Source organism: Ooceraea biroi, chromosome 5, assembly GCF_003672135.1.
Source record: "Ooceraea biroi isolate clonal line C1 chromosome 5, Obir_v5.4, whole genome shotgun sequence".
Taxonomy (NCBI): Eukaryota; Metazoa; Arthropoda; class Insecta; order Hymenoptera; family Formicidae; genus Ooceraea; species Ooceraea biroi.
The window spans coordinates 5323046-5345260 of record NC_039510.1 but is presented as its reverse complement, the minus strand read 5'-3'; the positions used below and the strand labels follow the sequence as shown (position 1 = coordinate 5345260).

The 22215-nt window shown below is 48.0% G+C and overlaps 3 protein-coding genes across 5 annotated transcripts; 2 read left to right on the top strand and 1 right to left on the bottom strand.

The window, feature by feature from the left end:
• Positions 1 to 293: 293 nt before the first annotated feature.
• Positions 294 to 1450, top strand: LOC113561987. Its single transcript, XM_026969737.1, has one exon. The coding sequence runs from the start codon at positions 306 to 308 to the stop codon at positions 1242 to 1244; it is 939 nt and encodes a 312-aa protein (XP_026825538.1). The 5' UTR covers positions 294 to 305; the 3' UTR covers positions 1245 to 1450.
• Positions 1451 to 9861: 8411 nt separating this feature from the next.
• Positions 9862 to 15410, top strand: LOC105287581 (sialin). 2 transcript variants are annotated; one of them, XM_011353206.3, is made up of 9 exons: positions 9862 to 10124; positions 11512 to 11717; positions 11994 to 12215; positions 12317 to 12401; positions 12617 to 12783; positions 13100 to 13249; positions 13465 to 13597; positions 14131 to 14384; positions 14854 to 15410. In XM_011353206.3, exons 1-9 carry the CDS (start codon positions 10058 to 10060, stop codon positions 15145 to 15147), a joined length of 1578 nt encoding a protein of 525 aa, XP_011351508.1. In that variant the 5' UTR covers positions 9862 to 10057; the 3' UTR covers positions 15148 to 15410. The 2 variants fall into 2 exon arrangements, with proteins under 2 accessions (XP_011351508.1, XP_011351507.1); XM_011353205.3 differs by lacking the exon at positions 9862 to 10124 and adding an exon at positions 10152 to 10806.
• Positions 15411 to 15466: 56 nt separating this feature from the next.
• On the bottom strand, positions 15467 to 21831 carry LOC105287582. 2 transcript variants are annotated; one of them, XM_020034408.2, is made up of 3 exons: positions 20725 to 21831; positions 18504 to 20206; positions 15467 to 18425 (listed from the first exon to the last, which is right to left on the bottom strand). In XM_020034408.2, the coding sequence occupies exons 1-3, from the start codon at positions 20902 to 20904 to the stop codon at positions 18242 to 18244; spliced, it is 2067 nt and encodes a 688-aa protein (XP_019889967.1). In that variant the 5' UTR covers positions 20905 to 21831; the 3' UTR covers positions 15467 to 18241. The 2 variants fall into 2 exon arrangements, with proteins under 2 accessions (XP_019889967.1, XP_019889966.1); XM_020034407.2 differs by having other exon boundaries at positions 15467 to 20206.
• Between the last annotated feature and the right edge of the window lie 384 nt (positions 21832 to 22215).

Here is a 22215-nt window from a genome sequence, read left to right as displayed (position 1 = left end):
AGAAGCAAATCTTCCTACTTACAACTTTCAACAAAGTCAGCGAATGGATCAATCGTTAAACCCTTTTAATTCTCGCTTAGCGTCGAGACAGCCTGCTGGCGCAGTCCCTGGGGGAAGCGTTATTAAATCCCACGATCAACGCGTCGCGTCGATCCTGGCGGATTATCACGGCGGGAATTAGCTTGACGCGCGGATACACGCAGGATACACTTATCGGCCGCAACATATTACAACATACACTGCATGTTGCAATTGCGTCTCGATAATCGATCGCGACCAGACGTCAATTAGTCCGAGGCTTCGTCATGTTGGCGTTCGCCGTTCGCGGGGTGATCCTCCTCGGCGTGCTGAGTTGGTACAGCGCCACCGTATGGAGGATGATCGACGGTTATTTCAAGGACCAGTTCCGCGCTTACTTGCAGGACGAGTATCGCCGACATCCGCGGATGCAGGCGGACGTCGAGAAGGCTAGGGACGTCGATAAGGGGTCCATCTCGGACGCTTTGCCGGCCGAGCCGAGTTCAAGCCACCTCGTAGAGGAGACCTACGGTCCCGACGCGGCAACGACCGGCACGACGACAAAGACGACGACGACGCCGGCGTCGTCATGCCCGGCCGACATCACAGACGCTTGTCGGCGGCTGCCGAGTCGCTCTGCGACTGGCAGGAAGCCGGAGGAAGAGGTAACAGGTGGCACCAGCAAGAACGCGGTTGCCGCTGCCGCCGTTCGCGCGGATAAAAATGCATTCCCGGAGAACGCGGCGCTGGAAAGTAGGAAGCCGCCGAGTAGCAGCACGCACGGCGAAGGACGGCGACCGAGTACCATCAATCAGGACGCCGACCGTGAACAGGAGGCGATCGAGGGAAGGAGCGAGGTCGTCCTCACGTCCTCCGCATCGTCCCCGCGACGACGACGCGAGGGGGGATTCCCTGGCGGCGGAAGGAAGGGGATCCCGAGCGGAATGTCACGACAACCGTCGCGGAAACGAAGAGTGAACACGATTGTCCTGACAGACGCGGATTTCGCCGGTGCGAGGACCAGCGATGATGACTTTTCGGAGTTCGAGGAGGAAGAAGAGGATGGGGAGGGTCAGGGAGTCTTCAAGGAAGGGATTCTGGTATCGGAATTGCCGTTCAAGCCCAAGGCGGACATCGGCGACTTGGCTAGGGTCACTGCGGAAGAGTTTTGTCCTTTGACCCCGGAGGACGAGGCTTCCTGCGGAGAAACTACTACGTGGCCATAATTGCGTTCGATCGCGATCGAAGAAGGATTTGCGCTTTGATGGAGTGATCTTGAAGGGCTTTGGTAGGAGTAGATTGAGCAAACTACGCTGACGATTGCGATTATTGCGACTAGAATTTAATTATCATTATTAATTTAATTATCATTAGAAATGTATGCGCAACTTTATGAGGGATAATGATAAAGTCGCGCAAGGTAGAAGAATACATTCTGGAATATGGCATCCAGAATAATGATGCATAATCATCACACTATCTCTCGTTCTATGAATTAGATTAGATCTTAGTTAGATATATCTTATTTCCGTGTTAATGTCTCATGTCTCTAAGTCACGTATTGTACAAGATGCATGTGTACTTTTAGCTTGAACAATATTTCCTCTTATTACTCGTACTTTGTCTTGGCAGCATGCTAGTAATAAATCTTTATGTACTTGTTTATCCATATGCATAATTTGTCGAGAAGAAAACGACTCAGTCGAATGTAAGTTTTCGCCGCCTAAGGATGGGATATTTCAAATCCAGGACAAATGCGATTCGTGAGTTGAGGAGGGTCAGACAGACTGTCCTTTGACCTTGCGGGAAGAGATTCTACGAGGAGAAACTATCAGTGGCCGTGAGAAGTCAGAGAAATCGCGGTCTGCGACGCGATGTATTGGTTCAGCGGGAAAATTGGAAACGCGCGGCTCGCCTGTGCGTGTCTTGCCGTAAGTACATGCTGAAGGATAAAATTAAAATTCATATGTGGACATCGCGCAGATGCGTGTTATATAAGAACGACAAACATATCGCGGAATGTTAATCGCTGCCCACACGTGGAAGACCTTCCGTGAGCGCGATTTGACGAAAGAAAGAGATCGTGGCGTTTCAAGCGGCCTCGTAATAAGGCGTTGCTACATTTGTGAGTTTTAAACAATCGTGATTAAGTAATAAGATCCCACAGGCGGCTGATAGTAAAGAAATCACGCCGCGCTGCTGCTTACTACGCGCGAGAATGCACTTTTAATAAGTGGAAGTATAATCATGCTCTCATTTTCCAAGACAGAGAAAATCGCGCTGGTATGCGGCGGTCGAACGAGGAAAATTTATTTTGTTTGTAATTTGCACTTAAATTAACAATGGTGTTCTCACTACGCTTCTTTGTACTTGGCCAGTGTAGTTTCCATTCCTGTCATTGAAATTAATGATTTATCAACGAATACCTCAACCAACGGTACATGTAAATTAACTGATTTACCGGTACAGTTACTGTGCGATGCGGTGCAGATACTGATGCAAATGCATTAAGAAAATTTATTCATTATTATTAAATCGTACGCAGTAGCAGCAGCAACAGCTGCTGCTGCTCAAGGCCGTTGCAAATAGCTTTTGTCTTATAATTTATGTTTGCGCCACTTCTCTAAACAAGCCTCTCTACTCCTGACATTATCTTGAGATTATGAGTTTTGTTTTTGACTTTGTATTTCATATACAAATGTAGCATACGAGTAATATCCAAAGAGAAAGCTTTTTCAACATTCGCTGGCGCTCGTCTGGTGCTCGTAATGTAAATCGTGAATTTCAAATGAGAAAATCCTCTCTTCCCATCAAACTGTCTGTGTCTGCCATTTCTCTTCCTCTTCGTTTCGCTTTAGCGAACACGACTTTTCAATTATCGCGAGTGATTAATACGATACGATTAATATGTCTAACACGTCGACATGATCTAATGGCATGCGACATGGTGGCATACGCCAATGTATCCGATGGTTCGTGTTTAAGAATTTCGCTTGTGAATAAGGGGAGCCATAGTAAAATTCCCCCTATTGAGATAGACAGATTGGAATCTATCTGTTTCTTCTCTCTCTCTCTCTCTTTCTCTTTCACCGGTCCCTTCTTTTGGAATGCGCTTCTCGAGGGTCCCCCTGCATATTTCTGACCATAGGATCATCCGCAAGATCCCTCTGGCAGGTCCCCCTCTTCGACTAGAATTTCTGGATCTCATTTCCATCCGTGCTGAAAATACGAGCGTTCTCGTGCGAGCGCGGCGTGCTGGTCGTCGACTTTCAAAATCGACGGTTCTCGACGGCGATTACGAAAATCGCGGGACAAGTTTGTAAGTTTGTCCACGAGTGAATGCGCTGAGCTAATTAATATAATCCTGGGAGATTTACGGGTCCCCCCTTGTCGGTTCTCGTGCCGGTTCACGCGCGGGAAACGCGAGTCCTGTTATCCCGCACTAATGCGTACGTACTCGTACGACGGTTCTTGAAAGTTACCATTCATCAAAATGAGTTTAATCGAGTTTTATCGAGCTGTCTGCTTTACTTTCGAATAGTGTTTGCACGAAAAACAGAATAATCTCGCAGCTGACGAGAAGCTTTCCCAAGATGCGAAGATATTGCGCGATCTAATCTATTTCATCGACGTTGCGATCGCTTATTATGTCAATTAAATATTGCTGACAAGCTGAGCATTTTAATTATTCATATATCTTAATAATTCACATATAAATATTCAACAATGAAATATGAGTCACTCTAGTCCTTGTTTCTGTGCGCATGAATAATGCGCAAAACCTCATCAATTTCCTCATGGAAGATTATCGTTGCATCTATTCAGATTCAAATCTGGAACAGAAACGATTTGCGATGTAAATTCAGACTCGAGTGTCTCAAGTCCGCGTTATTGCGAGAGCGAGTATCTCAGTTCAGGCTCCTCCACTCATCGCGCGAGTGAGGAAACCGTATTGCATTTCCTTAAATCTTCTCATCCCGCATTCCGCTTGTGCATACATCGCACATAAATCTGCGCGACGCATCACGGACCCGAGAATCCGACGTAACCGGAGCGGTTTCGGCGCGCGACCTTACGCGCGCCGTTTGCCGTATGTACGTGCTTGCAATCGTGCACGAATACCGTTGCATTAAGGTCGTTCACTTACCCAGCAACCGACTCGCAAGGTGCTACGTGGGTCGGTTTGTGTTTGCAAGTCGCGGAAGAAAATGAATACGTTCGCGGACGCGTGTCATTTTCCGGCGCGTGTCGCGTTACGCGCTCGCTCGCTCGCCGGAACAGCGAGCGTTGCGACCGAAACGAGTTCACAATCCCGTAGAGAGAGTCTACTACCTGCTTGCTGTGGGTGCTGCGTGATCATGACAATTTTTACGTGACATTTCGGGCCCTCCATCATCACTCGTCGTCGTATTCGGACACGCACGTGCCTCGGTGGGATACCGTTGCTATCGATTGTTCGATTTTGAACGCGAACGCTTTTATATATATATATATATATATATATATATATGAGAATATATATGGGCAGTAACGCTACGTCGGCGTGACTTACTCGCTTCATAAAAAGGAAGAATTATAACCAGCGGATGCTTCCGACAATGCTTGATTTTACTGCCCGAAATGCTAGTGCACGCCGAGCGGAGAAAGACGAGAGAACGAATACATGCATGTAGAATCAGGGAAGGCGATGTCAGGAGCGAGACAATGGCTTTAATTAGATAACACGTAGCCCGACATGATTTGATACCGATACCGATTTGGTACCTGTGTATCAGGTTTCCACGTTACGCTATCGGTGTACCAGTTGATTCTGGGATAAAAGCGCAGAGACGTAACATTGTTAACATACAGCTAAACAATGAGATTGCGTAATTGCGATGTCACGCGCATTCCAAAGTCGCGGAAATTCGATTTGACGAGAGCTCGCCATCATGCTCACTGAGAATTACGAATGCGTTACGCAGCGAATTATGTAATCCCGACTCTCCGGCTCTTTCGGAGAGCCAAGTGCATTCCAGGCGTCATCTGTTCGAGTACGCGTGTTTATCGATTAGCAGGAATATCGTCGAGAGATGCAGCGCTGTCTCTATCACGTAAATCAATCGCGCGCACGGTTTTAATCAGCGTCGCAATCAAACGGAGCGAGACGCCAGGTTCTCTCGCGAGCTAACGAAAAGCGTCACGTTCGCGGGCGCGAATCGCCCTAATCGTCACAACCTAAATCACGCGCGTGACCAAACCACCGCGAGATTCAATTAACTGCGCTCGCGACTGTAACCGATGCATCTGATGATCACCATTAGAAAATCCATTAACGGAGCTGGAGCCGAGTAAGAGGAAGAGGAACGACGTTCGCAAAAGTGAAACTAGGTTTTCTCTGACGCTGCTTCGAGACGCGAACCATTTTACGCTCCATTTGCGTGTCTCTCGCCTAATAGCTCCGAAAGTCCCCTCCTTTTTCTCATTCTTCGTCGCCGCAAAGATTGAAAACGGCGGAAAAATCGAGGTTTCCAGACTACTTTCTTTCCGCTGACTCTGATACCGACAAACTGGAAAAGTAAGGTGTACGACTAAGACTTATCGCGAGAAAACTGAGGACGTTAGGTCTCGTGACGGCGTCAGAAGGCATCGTTATTTTCATGAAAAATGTATTTTCCTATCAACGTTCCGATGCCATCGAAATTCTGCTATGAAACAAAATGATGCGCCTTCCGCAGACGATTAGGCACCAAGGTCTCTGTTTCTGGGACGTGCTGTGGGTAATTGACGTGAAAGCGAGACGAAAACACGGGTAGCCGGGTTACGTACGTGCACTTTGCCCGCTGGCACGTTTCAACGGTACGCGGGGGGATAGTAAATCTCTAATATTACGAACGATGAGAGCGATCGCCGATCGTTATCCCCGAGGCGAGCGTAACCGTATACTTCGCGCCTGAGAATCACACACGCGATTAATAAAACCCTATCTGTCTATCGTGCCCACCTCTTTTCAATCGATCGCTCCCCGGAAGTGGCACGGGATATCTCGTCCGCTTTATTATCCTCAACGTGCAGGAGCGGGTACGAGAGAAGCGCCAAATCGGAACGCGTCCGCGCGCGCGCGGGAAGTCGTTTACGAGAGATCGACGAAGACCACCGTAATGAGGCCATTGCCGGTGCATTTTCTCAATTATGCTAGAAAATTACCCCGTCCGTGCAACCGCTCCGCTCGGCGTTTCCTCGCCGCGGAACGAGACGTCACGTCATTACGGCACGCGAAAAGACATTTTTTCGCGACATTCCTCTACTGGACATGAAGCGCTCAAATGCAAACGACAAATGCTTCGGCAGGCATCGTTGCTTCGTTGGCAAATTCTTGCGTCTCGTGATTTCGATCGTCTTTTTTTTAATTTTGCGAATTTTGACGTTGACTGGCAATAATAATAATTGCATTTCCGTGCATATCGTTCATTTCTCTGAAACGGCAATCGAATCGGGTAATGTCGAATATCAAGAATATCGTGAATATCGAATATCAAATGTGATTTTATTATTGTATTATAATTGTACTGTCGTTAATATCAATTGAATTCATTAATAATATTATAAAATTGGATAAGTTGTTATAAAAATAGTCCTTGTTCAGGGACGTCCTATTGCTTGAAATTTGAGTAACCAACTTAGGAAACGAGGTTGATGTTACAGCGGGCTGTCGCGTCTGGTATTGTTATTCGCACCTCGACAATGCTGTTAGCATTCCTCCGACATATCTACTTTTGACGTCACCACTTTTGAATGCAATCGCTACCGTGCACTTAGCGAATGTCAATTGCTTCGATTTACACGTCCTGTTGAAGAGACAGTCCTCTTTGCGGTGACGAAAAGCATACGTCGGTACCGAATGTCCCAATGCACATTTCAATGCAAACGTGAGAGCCAACAGTCTCTCGCGACGTTATCGCGTTGCGTCATAACGGCGAGAAAATAATTAAAAAAAATTCGTTGCGGACCACGCTCAGTGAGGACGAAGAGAGTGAAGTTGGTCGCGTTGGAAACACAAGACGAGATAAGGGTACAGGAGAGCAGAGAAAAAGGAGAGAGCGGAGGGAGAGAGGAGAAGATGATGAAGAAGAGATGCGCCGGTACGCATCGTTCAAAGGACCTTTTGGGCTCCCTCGGTCGGAGGGGACTCGGATGCCTTTCGTTGGTCTCTCGGACGGGGCCCCGTATTGTCCGCGTTGGACCACTCGCAGCGAGCAGGAGCGGAGATGAAAAAGGGGGGAGCAGAGATCCCAGTGATCTTCGGGACCCCAGCAGGGCACCCAACTTAACCTAAAAGCAAACGGTTGAAACGGAGCAATCGAAACGGAGTGCACTCACCTCCTCCAGCACCTCCTCCTCTTCTTCCTCCTCCTCTTCGTGATCGCCGCTCGTTCGTGCCGTGCTGCGTCCCGGCGACGCCTCCCACGTCATTCACCGTCGCGACGGCGGTTACACGGGATTTTGTATTGCGGAGTGCTGCACCACTAGGGCACGATAACACTAAAATGTGACAGTAAAATAATAGTGCACAGTGATAACACAGAATGGACGGGCCGCTTAGCGCGTCGCATCGTCCTGCGCGTCCCGCGTTTCAAATGCGATCTTCGGCGCGGGCGCGATCCTCGGCACTCGCAGAACTCGCAACTCCCTCTCCCTGCGGTTCCCCTGTGGTTCCCCTGTGGTTCCCCTGCGGGGCCCCACTGGTCGCGTCGTTCCGCGCGCGTTCTCCCGTTCCCTCAGAATCACCGTCCCCGTGGTTATCACCGCAACGATAATCGCGGCGTTGTTTCACTCACGTGCGTGCGTGCGTACGTTCCGATCACCGAAACGCAAAAAATGCGAGACTGAGAGGACCGCACGCTCCGAGGCGGCGGGTAAGTGTGACAAACGCCGACTGTCTGATCGCTTTGCCGTTTGACCTGCCTGCGAACTGACCAATCGCCGTGCAGGTGGCATCCCGCTGGTCCCCTGCTGACGGCAGGCGACCAGGAAAGGGGCCCAATCACCTGCCACGCAACCTGCTGGGCCCCACTGGGACTCGTTCATATAGAATGGTCTACGGACCAGGGTTTAGCTTGGTTAGCGAGAATCTACCGACGCTGGTTGGTCGTTGGTAACTTAGTATCTCAACCATCAACGGATGGTGAACTGCTTGGCGTTCCGAAGCGTTATCGTCCAGCAAACGACGTCTGCGGGTTCAGGAAGGCGAAGCAAGGCGGACTTCGAAGCCTGAACGAGGTTTCCTCCGTTACCAACTGATGATAGTTTGATGCTTTTGAGATTCCACAAGAGTCAATGCCATGATGTATACAGCAATACATTACACGAGTACAAATTAAATACAGTCTTTCATCATAAAAAGGAATTTTTGGAGATTTCAATCAAATTTGGAGGCAATTATTAAATATATCTCCAATTGCTAAAGATGCTGATATCAGCAAAAATCGGATTGAGTCTCGACAGGGCGCAATCATGCCGCGCTTATTCAATGAGAGTGCATCACGCGTGCAAGAACGTGTGCCGAGCACGACACACTTATCACCTGCGACCGTAAAACAATGCGGAAATCGCTCCTCTCTGGGACAAGTTTGCGTTTAGCACCGTATCATTTCCGCGTGTATGCCGTTAACTGCTTAATCCCTATCTCCTTAACGCAAAAGTTGCCTGCGTGCACATCAAGTTTCAAAAGTCCATCCTGTCGATAAACGCGAGATGCAGCCTCGCATTACAGTAACTCGAGCACGTAAATATGCATTACACGATCGGGTTGCCAGGCGTACGTTTTTTTAAAGAGGAACTGTCCTCTTCTTCCGGCGGCTCAGAAAATTCCCGCCCGAAATATTCCGGTCTATAAGTCTCATTAAAGTTCTCACGGAGGAGTTGAGAAAAGAGAGGAAGAGAGAGGAAAAGGCAGGAATAATAAGCAGTGCTATCGAAGGATACCAAGAGAGAATATAACATCTGCGGTCATTCGCGGAACCATGAGGATAGAAAAGAGAAAAGAAGAGAGAAGAAAGAAGAGTAGAGGCAAAGATAGACGACAGAGCTAGACAGCAGAGAGGCGACAGAGATAGACGCAAAAAGAGAGAGAGGAGCAGATCGATTTTTTCTTTCAATTAAAAACAAGGAAATAAAGAGTGTTTCAAAGCATTTTTTCATAATTTATCATACCTCCCGAGTTAATGCTGTCGGTATCTTAATCACGATTTTTTTAGTTCCATCTAAATGATGGCGCTTTCGCGTCAGAGTTCGGCACTCACTCCAGGATCTCCTTAAATTACAGTGATTTAATTAGCATGCATTAGACTCGGCGGCGCAGATCCATACGTCTGAAATACGACACAGGTGCGATCTGCTCGTCTGCTAATCGAGAGTTCGAAATGGGACTTTTATGCAACAAACCCCCGCATTAAATAGTAATGTCTATATGTACAATTTTGGTACATTATTAAGATCGTTATTAAAAATATTTAGTTTAATTGATAGAACGTCTGTTTTATTTATTAACGACGTATCTTGAGAAACCGCTGCAGACTCTACATACGGAAAAACGCGCGCGCAATAATTATATCGTATCAATTATGTATCAGCAGCATTTATCGCCAGATCAGGCGTCACATTGTCGCGCGACGATAAGCTTCGACGAAAGAAAGAAATCCCAGTAGATACGCTGTCTCAAGATCGTTGCCGGCGATATCGTTCAGCGACGTCGAAAATATAACGCGAGGCTGGCGTCGCGCGCACGGTGATGCTTCAAGGCTGACCCTAGGTACTTATTGTATCAAGTCTCGTTAACGGAGATGTTCATTCACTCGCACCGGCCAGATGACCAGTATGGCCCGCGTAACTCGTCGCCACCGCCGCGTCCCGCTCGTGTCCGCTCGCTCACGCGCGGTGCGAAAGTGCGCCGGAAACGACGGCTGCCGGACCTCCTTATCGATGATATGTTCAGCCTGACGTATTATCAGTGCCCTATCATGGAAACGCAATCGGTGTTGTGCCAGCACGTTTGACCACGATGGCGGCGCTGGTCCGTCTCAAACGCGGCAGCGTCCAGTTGAGACACGCGGCACTCGAGGTCAAAGGTACGTGTGCGCGACCTCAATTGACCGAACCACCACGATTCTCCGGGACGAAGGGATTGACAAATGATCCGCGATGGACGCGTTGCATCTGTCCGATTCAGAGAAATAAGTAAAATTATTGATTATTCGTATCGTGTCGAGAGTGTATATCTTGTGCGCGATCGCCATACGATACGACTGCACTGTTCCAGCTGGAAATTATTCGATTAATGCGATTCTTCCGTGACGGAAATCTCGAGATTACGGCCACATCCTGTTGGAAATTACAAAGTCGATGTTGACGTTGCGCCTATTGCCGGTTATTGATCTTTGATTGCACATCCATTTCGTAATCCACGCGAGAGACAGATCAATGTCGGGATCGAGTAGCAGGATCGCTGTTTCTCCGCTCGGCGCTCTACTCAACGAATCGGAAACGTGTTTCATCGTTTTATTTAAAAATTGGCTATTTGCGTTACATCATCGCATCGAGCCAAAGTCGAGGTCGACCACAATAGGTGCGGTTGAGAGTAGTGGAGAGATAGTGTCAGAGCCAAACGCCGGGACTGATAAGAGCGAGATGTGGAAGTCGATCTCATTATTTTTGTGTTCTGTGAGATGGCAGACTTCGTCAAGAGAGGTAGCGTGCAGTTCGTCAAACGTGGCAGTTGTCAAATAAAGCTCGCTGCGCAAGAGGTTCGAGGTTCGTTTAATTTTAATCGCCGTAACTAATTTTATCGTCGTTACGTGAGAAGTAAATTTATTTCGCGCCGTCGCGCGGTCGACAATTTTGTGTAATAATGTTAGTATCATGGATTTACAACGAATTATTTAATGTCATGCGATTAAATAATAATACGATGGCCATGGTTTGCAATTTACACTAAGAATTAACAAATTAAAATTAAGATGAAAATTCGCTTAACTTAATGTCCTATTAAGAAAAACTCAAGAACTGCCTTTTAAGTTTCGAATCAGTGCGCAGAAGCCATCGTGCTCGCCGTTTGAGTAAGTTATCAAAATCAAACATTGCCGTGTTCCGATGTTTGGAGACTACGATAATGGATGTACACACAAGCAGAATAACTTCTTCTGCTACTATTGCATTTCTAATTTGTCGGGAATAACAATTTCATGAAAACTCTTGATCCTGTCTAATTAGCAGAATGTCCGTGCGAGAATGTTTTAATAAATTTTGCTACTAATTTAATGATAAAAAATTGTAGCAACAACATGTGGCTGTAATCAGATCATTAAAATATATTAAAAATCTTCCAGTAATTCTCGCTAGCAAGTTACGATTTTTTATCTTATTGTTAGCCAAGCTTTTAACTGTGTTTGAGTTTAATCGAATTGATCGCAGCGCGATTATCACGATGTATCACATAATTATATTGTTACTCGCTAGCGGCTGTACGAGCGCGACACATTGTTGCCGCATTGGTCGCAGTTGGATTTGCACTTTGCGGCGCGGTCGAAGTCAGCTCCTCCGTTGCACTACTAGCGAATCAGGAAGACAATCATGCCATCATCGACACGTCTTGGCACTGCGACATGCTGGTCAATATCACCAGCCGCAATCGCACCGAGGACTTCGAAGTTATACTCATGGAGGTACACAAATGTCATTGCCTAATATTCCGATGCGTGTTTCGTTCAGTGCTAAATATAGTTTCGTCTGCCTCTTATCCGCCTGAGAAATTTTTGCCGGTCGATATATGTACATGTCAGCTAAATGAATTTTGCACTAGTCATTGCTTCGTCTAAGTTTATTTTAATTATTCAGTCTAATGTCTTAAAGTAATTTTTATAAGGAGAGAAAAAAGTAAGGAGACCTGTAATGTCTTACGAAATAACAGAGACATTTATTATTAACATTTTGAATAACAGCTACCGCAGGAAGAGCGAACGGAGTCCATCATGCGCGAGGCTTTTCTATGGGGACAGGTCGCCGGACCGATCTTGGGTGGTTGTCTGGTATGGGGCCGATCCGGACCCTCCATGGTGTTCTCACGTGCGGTTCTCAGCGCCTGTTTAGCATCCCTATTAGTACCCGCGGCCTGGCGCGGACCATCGCATGTTGCGTTACGGTTGTTTCAAGGATTGTGCACCGTAAGTCGTTGTCACCAGCTTTACAACCTGTGCTCGATTATTGCACAGCGTTATGGAACGACATCACCGCGACAGATCATTGCGACATTCGTCTTTTTTAGGGCGCAACCATGCCTGCTGCTCACATGCTCGCGATGACCTGGTTTAAGAGCAACCACAGGACCTGGTACTTTAGTTGTTACGCAGGTACGTTGGTAGTTCGCGATCGCGGTAGGTTTAAACGACGTGCGAGCGAGCGAGCAACGCGTTGCTTTCAACGTCGTTCCGCAGAAATGGCACTCTCGATGGAAGATACCTCGTGCACTCTCGTAGGATACTTTTTAAAACGTTCCAGCGAGCGCACTCCGTGTCGCGCTCTCTGGTTCAAGGTAATCGACTAATCCTAATTCCCATGCTTGAAGCCGTCAGCGTGGGTTATTGCCTCACCGGATGGCTGGGCACCGCGGTGGTGCGGACGTTCGGCCGCGATTCTCTGTGCTACGGTCTGGTTCTCCTGGCGCTCTGCTGGTACTTCGCCTTCGGTCGATTCGTCAAGGATACGCCGAAGTCCTATCAACACGACACGAACGTAAGCGATGCTCTCGTAATTCTTTCGAGATCCTCTTGCCATTCCCTCGCGATTCTTTCTCGACACGTTTACACGCGGGACACTTCCGCTGTCGCTCTCTTCTCTCATGTGAGTCGATGTTGAACGTGTTAATTGGCTGCTGGAAGGCTCTTCTGTGTGCGAACGCGATAGAAATTTTCCATTCGCTGATTAGCACCTGTGAAAAACTCGTCGCGACAACCGCGCGGCATAATTTAAGACTTGCCACACGTAGATGTAATTTACAAGACAATTTCCGAGTTGCGAGCGGAGTTCACGAGATTGCTGATGATCTCAGGCGGCTGTGATACCGTGGGGGAAGCTATTGAGGTCCGTACCCGTCTGGGCGTCCGCGGTGGCGACCATGGGCAATCAATGGGGCGATGCAACGCTCGCCCTCGGCATGACCAAGTACCTGAAGCTCATCTACGGGTTCTCCACAGCTAACGTAAGTAACTTGCGTTAGTCAGATTTATTGTTAGCTAATATTTTAATTTACTCGAAAAAATTGGGTTGGTATTTATGGACTAATTATATAACGGAAAATCGCGTTAGGGATGCGTTAAGGAATCGAGGACTCGATTCTCCAACCGATCGATATTAGGGAACAGCTGTTAGCGCGTAACAGATCTCGTTCCGTTATTAAATTGCAACTGAATTTAGGACTCGGTGTTGACTACGTTACCTCACATTGGTCACTTCATGGCTGCATTGACCTGTGGTCTCCTGGTGGATCATGTTCGTGAAGCTAAAATAGTCTCCACGACCACGGCGAGAAAGTTGGTCGTTTACACAGGTGAGTATTACGCATTACGCCTACGACTCTACGAAATGCGTGCGAGAATTTCAGTCATCTCGATTCTTTCATACACACACTGGCAATAATGCCCGTTTTCCGCTCTTAGAAAACTCCGAATGTGAGAGTGTTTCGAGTTACAACGCGCAATGTTGCAATATGGAAATTTACAGGAAATCCAATGTATCGTTGAGATTACTGCTTATTACTAAATTACTCATTATGAGAACACCATTGAGTTTCAATATCTCGTCGGATCACGTTTACGGAAAAATACGAGACCAACGCGTATTACTCATTTCACTCGTCAGGAGTTGAAAGAATCAATCATCGGTATAATTCCGCCTTCGCGAGCAGCAACAGCAATGCCTTTCACGATCTTATTAAGATAACCAAACGATAACCAAAGACAAGCTAATGTATTGAACAACGAACCGGAAGTTTCATATCCGCGATTTCCTCGTCATTTCTCACATCAACGACTTTTCGACTTGAGCTCTCATTTAATCGATATCGAATGACGTTTCGTCCAGCGCACTTTATCCCCGCGGCCCTTCTCTTCGTCGCCGGATACGCCGGCTGTCAAGCCCTGGGTGCCGCCTGGCTGGGGATCGCCGCCCTTCTGGTTTCCGGTACGGCACCGGCCGGTGCACTTGCAGCTATAGCGGATCTTGCACCTGCGGAATCGCCAGCATGCGCCGCGGCCGCATGCGCTATCTGCTCCACTCTGGGGGCCGCTGGTCTCCTGGCTGCCAACTACTTTGTTACCCAGGCCCTTCACGGATCCGTAAGTCTCTCGAATCCGCTACGACCGACCGGAAGCGAATGTAATTTGTAATTGGTTAAATGGTCGCGTTACGTCCTGCACGTGCGTTGCGCAAGAGGAATTTAGCGATGAGCCTCTTTCTCGCGCGCTTGTACACCTCAGCTGACTCATCTTGTAGCTCGCTATACGTAATTGCAGGCATTTAGATGTCTTATATGTAATTATTGTTTCAAATTGTTTCTTCAGCTTCTCTGTGATGGATCACGCGCAGTGCAAGTACAAGATTTTCTTTCGATTGATCTGCTTATAGCATATATTTTATTTCTTTAATTTTTCTTAATTCTTAATAGTTATTTTTTATTTATTTTCTTAGCTCTCTTTTTTATTTTGGCTAGGTTTTATCCCAAATTTCGATTATCTTATTCAAGTTTGACGCGAAACTAAAGCTTGACACAAGTGATGCTGAAGAAAGATTATCGATTGATTCCAGATCGCTGGCTCCTGGCGATTGGTCTTCGGGGTTGCGTCTGTCGTCCTGCTGACGACCGCTGCTGTCTTTTTGGCACTTGGCAAGGGCGTTCCACAACCATGGATCCCATCCGTGCCGAGGCCGCGAAGTAACGACGTGATCTATGAACAGGACACGTTGGAACTCGATCACGAGGACGTGGGCGTGCAGACCGAGCCCTTCGTGCCCTACGCGCTGGAGGACGACATCGAGAGCCTGAAGAACGTGCCTCGCTCTGCGTCGATACACTCGAAGATCTCGATAGCCTCCAATTGAACCATGACTGTTCAAGCGGAGAAAATTCCTCGTGCCATTTTTGTGTCAAGGATGCTCTATCCCTTCGGATGATCGCGGTAGAGAAGTGTGTAGTAAGTAATATCATATGCGAGTGCACGTGTGAATAATACGATGAATGTATATAAGTCTCGAAAAATGAGAATCACCTATTTATATCATTAAGATAAATTGTAGTACTCGAACGATACATATAAAAAATATTGGAAAAAGTATATTAAAATAAAGAAGTATTGTGGAAAAAGAACATTAAAAGAATAAGAAGGAAGGAAGGAAATAAAAACGAGAGAAAAAGAAAATATTAAAAATCTAGGTCCTATTTATTACATTTGGAATTGTGCATGAGTTTACTACGATGACCATTTCAATAATCATTTTGTCATGAGCAGTCGCAGCGTGTACGAGCTTCGCAGGATGCAGTATGATTTGAGCTGCCGCTGCTCCAGATAGAATTGTTGCGAAACGATGCCGTGGGTAACGACGGGTAGATGTGCCGACTGATAATCCTCCTCGCGAGTGGAAAGTCGACGAACGATAAAAGCATCGACATTGTATGCGTCACGTAGAAATTCGATGCGAGGGAAGTCGGGAGAGTACCGAGCATCGTATTCCATGCCTCGGATCACGCTCGCTTTCCGTTATTGTCGAAGTTTCGCCTCATCGAAACCGCTGCGATTTTCTCCATTATTTCCCAACTCGTATTACGGACGTACGCGTTACGCGCGCTCTGTGAGACAATGCGTGCGCCCTCCGACTTTCTACGTCCGGTAGAAAGAGCGAGAGGAAAGCGGATATAAACGTCGCGGCGCTCTAATTAGAGCAGCTTCGAGCGGGCTCTGTCCTCTTATCGACGCCAATCTCGTCGCGGGGACGTCATTACACGTCAGCCAATGCATGCATGGAATACCGGAAGACGTACGTGTGTAAGATCACCGTCGGCACGAGTGTGTCTCTCTTACGGCGGCGTGGCCTTTCACGTGCACGCGTGCATATCCGGCGCGCACGGGCGCGCGAAAATCGAGCCGTTATTCATGGTATCCGCGTAAAACGCCATGCCATTCGCCGCGATTTGAGATACTTCGCACGCCGGTTTTTTACGCGCCGGAACTCGTTTGATCGACATTCCCGCGCGAGTGTTGAGTCAACATTGGCTTGGCGATTATCGTTCGCGTGGAACATGCCCGGGGATAATAATTTGTTACCATTTCCTTTTATATTAATTATTAATAGCCATATGTTTGCATTTCTCTAACAAAATTTGAAGTTCATACTAGTCTGATCTTTTTTTAACATCTTAATGTTTGTAATATTGATGCAAGAACTCGGGATACTTTTATAACGTCAATAGCATGATGTATAAAGATTGATTATTCTATTCTCTTTCCTCCGATGAATCAATTACGTACATATCATCAATAGATTCGTCATGATATTTTGTCATCGAATCGATCATCGTCTAGCCATTATTCCGTCATTCGTGCAAATGGAACATTTGCCGCGCGATACTCGTTGGCCTCCAAAGCTTTCGTCCTGGGCGTGAAAGACGTCGCGCGTACGTAACGTTCGCAGTTTTCGACAGAGAACAAGCGAGAACTCTCCGAAACCGCGTGGAAACCGCACGAGATCTCATAGTCCCGAGATCCCTGGCGGCCTCGGTCGCATACTCGCTCCGTGGGTCTATGCAAGTTCGTTGTGCAGATCTAGGGAGACCGCAGGCAAGAGAGTGTCGCAAGTCGCGACGCTAATTACCGGCAGTAGACGCGTTACTATTCTTTCCCGGTAACGCCAACTCTCAGGGACTTATGAAATGAGTTCTCACAGAACGCCTCAGTCTAGCGCGTACGACTCTTTCTTTATTTCTACGCGTATATATATCACACTATGTACTCTTACGTAACGTATTTACAGTTGCAAGCAAGGAGCACGCGTAGGAGGTGTCTTAAGGGCTAGAGAATCGTACTGGGTGCTGTATCCTGCGTGTACTCCGCGTGGAGAACGGCGTCTCGTGGGATTTTTCTCGGAATGGCTCAAGTATGGTGCACCAGTGACTTGACGCTCATCAGTAAATGCCAGCTCCAATTTTTTTCTCGTTTCAGCGTGATTACGTTGTGCGGTAAGTTTCTCCAAAATTGTGGACATGATATGCTATAATTATGAAGACATACATAAGTATCGTAACATTGTAAGAGAATTGAAACTGTCTGAATCGACTGGAACCAGTTACTGATGATTTCATATCAATTATTTCGACATTTTTTCCTTTCGTTATTCATTCATTTCAAGCGACATAATTTTAGAACGCAAAACTTTTGCAACGTACGAAACATTTAATTACATACGCGGCAGTTAACAAACATACGAGAAAACGGTACTCCTTCTCAAGAGAAAATTCAATTATCTAACACATGATTCCTTAATCAGCCGCATCCATTATATCATTATTATTAGCCGTAGATATAAATATGCGACGACGAAAGATAGATATGCGCGTCGGCGAACCCTGGGAAACTGTCGTGCAGAAAATAGGTCGGGCTGCGCGTATAGCGACGATTTCCCTCTCGTGAAACTGATTCGATTCATTAACGACACGAATGCGTCCGTCGCGTGCACACACGACGGTGAGTCCCTGCTCGCAGACGGACATATCCGTTCTCCAGAAAAAAACCGCTATCGTTGACGTAAGCTGCTTTGTCATGCTTAAAGATATTACCGTGAGAATTCAATATCGTTCTACTTAATAACTGAAACATGAAACATATGTACGTGTGAGTAACTATGGGTATTGCCGCTCAAACACTTTGGATTCGTCTCCTTCTTGACATTATTTAAATTTCCAAAGTCAAGGAGCAATATGATCGTAGAAATCAGAAGAAGATTGCAGAAAGATATCTCTAACAATTACAATACATCTAAAGTATTGCAATACATTTGCGCAGTTGCTTATCGAGTTTCGTTGCGTCTCTTCCTCACAGAGAATAACGTGATAGCTACGATACGCAAAACGCTACAAATAACAACTTAGCTCGCAGTTCACTTGCAGCGATTAATACTCGTTCGCGAGGAGTTTCCTAAGTCGCTACATCTTCTTCCTCATGTCCTTCTCCTCGTCGTTATCCGTGATGATCTGCACGCTCCTGACCGGGCCCGTCTTCCTGTACCTCGACACCGGCGTAGTCGTACTGGTCACCATGGTCGTCGGCATTATCGTCGTCCGCTCGGCGTTGATCGCCAGGTTCACCATTCTCAACAGCAACGCCTCCCTGATTGGTGCCGGCAAGATCTCGTCACTATCGTCTGTTACATCCGCGTAGAATTTTTGTCTGTACACGCGCTTATACCTGCCATCGTTGTAATCGTCGTACTGCTGGTACAATGGATTCAATGCCCTGGGGTATAATGGACGTCTAAGGGCTACGCGGTCGCCGTATTGCGCCTGCTGATCAAATACCAGCTCGGGGGGTCGTGGGATCGGCGTCTGGTAGCCCACCGGATACGATGGGTACGGTTGCTGGTCGTACAGCGCGTCCTCCAGATAACTCTTCGGGTAAGAAAGCGCCCGCACACCGTACTGGCTCACCAGCAACCTCCTCAGCAACGCCTGGAAGTCGCGTCGACTGAGGGGAGGCGCGATCGGGTTCGGTGGTTCCGGCGGCAGTGTCAAACCTCCGGAGGTACGATAAGGATACTCGGGCGTGGTCGATTGATAATCCCTGTCTTCTGGACGCGCGAGCGCGCTCGGCCCCGGGCGCAGAACTGGCCGCTCACGTTGTTCAGCTTCCGGATAGATCAACGGCCGCATCAGGGGCCGCGGACGCACGTAGTTCGCGTTCATCGCGATCCGTGCTTCATCCTCTGGATCCGCCACGCCGGCATTCTCCGCTAAGTAATGAACATTTGCGTCCGTGGTGGACGCGGTTGGATAGATCGGTTGCTGGTTCGGCGACGGCGGCGGCCTGAACAGGATCCTGCCGATCGGTATCGCTCGGTAGATTCCTTCTTCATCGAGATTCCCCGGTTGGGACTGGACGAGTATCCTGGGCGGTAGTTCCCGCAGATATTGATCAGCTTGCTGCCGCAGGAAGGCGGACTCGGTGCTCGTCGGTCTTGCGTAGTCGCGACTGTCCAGAGGTATCCGGGGAGTGGTACCGCGCAGCAGAAGCGGTTGCGAGGACACGCGTTCTTCTTGAGGAGGCTTCGTCTCGGTCTCGTAGAGCCGCGTTCCATCGTACTTTGGTCCATCGAGTCGACTCGCCCCTAAAGCCTCTCGGTTCAGGTAGATCTTCGGTCGGTCCGTGCGCACGGTGGTGCTGCTGACTCTCCCCTGCAGGACTCGCGACGGGACGGTCGTGGTGAAGAGAGGTCGCGTCGTGGACAGAGAGCCGCCGTAGACATCGGAGTGATCGTCACCAGTATCTACGGTGGGTTTCGTATCGTCGTGGAGTTGTCTCCTGAGATTGTTCCCGGTCGTGATCTTAGCCTCGTCCTCCTTCTCCACGAAGTCGTCGGAGATGGGTGGCAGGCTGTGCTCGATCGGTCGCTTGGCAAATACGATCCTGCGATAGACGCCGCTTTTGTCATCCGTGCTGGGTCGGTTGATCTGCGAGTCTTCATCATCGGCGGGCTCCTCTATCACAATCGGTCTCTGCTGACCGTTGATGATGAAACGCGGCCTGCTCTTCAACGTGCCCTTCAGATAGTGGCCGAATATCGTCTTGGGCGCTTCCGTGGTGCTGGTGGTGGTACTTGTAGTACTGGTACTGGTCGTTTTCCGCGCTCGAGGGATCGATTGCACGACCGACGACTTGGTCGACGCCTCCGTCGTGGTGGCATACACGATGCTCGGCTTCCTCGTGGACGTGGACGTACGATTGACTCGCGGTATGCTCTGCACGACCGACACGTGTTCCTGCATCGGCGGCATCGTGGTTGACTTAAAACCGGTGCCGTTTGATGATGAGTACGAGACTCTCTTTATCTCACCATCAGCATCGACGAAACCGAATGTGCCCTTAATGTTGCCCAAAACGTCGCGACTCTCGACCTGACGAAACAAGTACAAGTGGTACGTTCGTGCAATAATTGTGTTCAGTTAAACAATATTGTACTTGTAAAGGAATATAAACTATTATCTCGCGCTGATAAGTAATGAAAACATATTTAAATGATTTTCGAAAATTAATGATAAAATCTGAAAATTGTTTCTCGAACTATTTATTGACTCTTAAACAATGTGTTGTAAATTTTACAAGTATAATGTATACATATGATATTTATATAAATGTATACATGCAAATGTATAATTGCGGAAAGCGATTAGATTCTCTTACGCGATTGTTCGAATTAACAGTGACATTGGTATTAATATTGTTGTTGGCATTGCTACGTATCGTTACTATAAATACAATCGCGAGAAGAAAAATAACTCGATCCGTATGATTAACGTCCGATGCATCCGTGGGAACGCAATTTTCACAGTGCGATGCAATTCATGATGCTTAAGAAAAAGCCAGGCGCGGTCGACAATTATCGCACGTCGTGCTTAACCGATCACGTAATTACCTTGAAGGATCCATCGCCGGCCTCGTAGCCGTACGTGTAGGAACCGTCGTCGTTCACCTTCCTGATCTGCTTCAATATCGCCACTTGATGATCGTGCTGCGTCTCCGAGGTTTGCTGGTCCGTGACGTTCGAGCAGCCGGCGGTCGCCAGACAGAAGAATGCCATCAGCCATGGCGTCATCTTAAAAGCAAAATGCGTGATTTCCTGTTCTTTCCGCGAAAGAAAACGCGATGACGCGACTATAACCGTGAGGTGTGACTATGCGTATCGCTTGTGAAATATCGCATATCCATTTACGTCGATTCGAAGCGAGAAACTACATGAAGCGTCGAGCTTCGGCTATCCGCGACGCGAACTACGTACTCGTATCGAGCATCGATTTCTTTCGTGAAGTAACAACGCGAAACAACGCAAGGCTTTCTCAACACGTATTCGTATCCACACGCACACTTGTCACTCTAGACATTCCGCGAAAAACGAATTTCCTTTCGAGTTTGCTCTCCGAAAATGCTCCTCAGAACGAGTCCCTGAAGACGTAAGCGCGCACTTTCCCACGAGCACCAATAATCGAATCCCGCGGAAAAGGTATCGTTCGCTCGAAATGGATCGATCGGATCGTGCGCGTTCAGATTGACTGAGAGACTGAGCTGGAATCTCGGTTCGCTGATCGGATCGAATCAGATCGGACACCATGAACAACGCGCTCGCGCACACGGAGTACTCGACGGCGGCGTATATACCTTGCTAGAACTGGAAACCATGTTACCGCGGATGCGGTGAACGTTCTTAATACCGCGTGGGGTGTCGGGTGCCGTTATATATAGGGTGACACAATAGGCAACCACTGGTTGCCGCCTCCCACCGTCGCCGCGCCGCCACGCTCAACCTTGATGACCCCTAAACGTTCATTAAGACGCCTGGCATGCCAAATGACAGCTCTTTCGTAGACGACGACGGTAAAAATGCGCGCGCTCCTCCAGAAAATACACGACAATAAAGAGCGGTTCGTGTTGTTTGTTCATCTCGATTGCGCGCTCCGCGCTGTCGGACGGAATTGCCCAAGCCCAGAAAATTGCTCCAACGAGCGCGGGACGGGAAAAATCGCCGAATGATCGAGCGCGAAAACAGACGCGTTCGAGTAGCCGCATGCTCCGTCCGTTCGTCAAGCAAATTAACACTCACGATTTCCGTGGTGCTCAAGTTTCGCGCGGAGATTTCGCGACGCTTGTTTTACGCGTACGTCCCCTTTCTCCCAATTAAAATATACGCGACTTAGTCTCGCGCCGTCAACGCGTGAGCCGGTAATTTGTGATGATGCTTACGCTGAGTGAATTATATTCTTACCTTTTTCCCTTTTTCGTGTACGATCCCGGACGTGGTTCGTCGTGGTAATTGTTGGAAGCGCGAAAAGTCGCGCGGGCGCCTCCCCGAAGAAAGCGCGCCGAAAATGACGAAGGGGAGCGGAAGTGCTCAATAGAACTGACAGGAACA

Excerpts from the sequence above, each read along its gene's own strand:
- LOC113561987 (XM_026969737.1), top strand. The coding sequence starts at position 306 with ATGTTGGCGTTCGCCGTTCGCGGGGTGATCCTCCTCGGCGTGCTGAGT.
- LOC105287581 (XM_011353205.3), top strand. The coding sequence starts at position 10,722 with ATGGCAGACTTCGTCAAGAGAGGTAGCGTGCAGTTCGTCAAACGTGGC. Across the intron at positions 10,807-11,511 it reads CGCTGCGCAAGAGGTTCGAG|CGGCTGTACGAGCGCGACAC; the intron begins GTTCGTTTAATT and ends GTTACTCGCTAG. Across the intron at positions 13,250-13,464 it reads ACGGGTTCTCCACAGCTAAC|GACTCGGTGTTGACTACGTT; the intron begins GTAAGTAACTTG and ends AACTGAATTTAG.
- LOC105287582 (XM_020034407.2), bottom strand. The coding sequence starts at position 20,904 with ATGACGCCATGGCTGATGGCATTCTTCTGTCTGGCGACCGCCGGCTGC. Across the intron at positions 20,207-20,724 it reads CCGGCGATGGATCCTTCAAG|GTCGAGAGTCGCGACGTTTT; the intron begins GTAATTACGTGA and ends TTGTTTCGTCAG.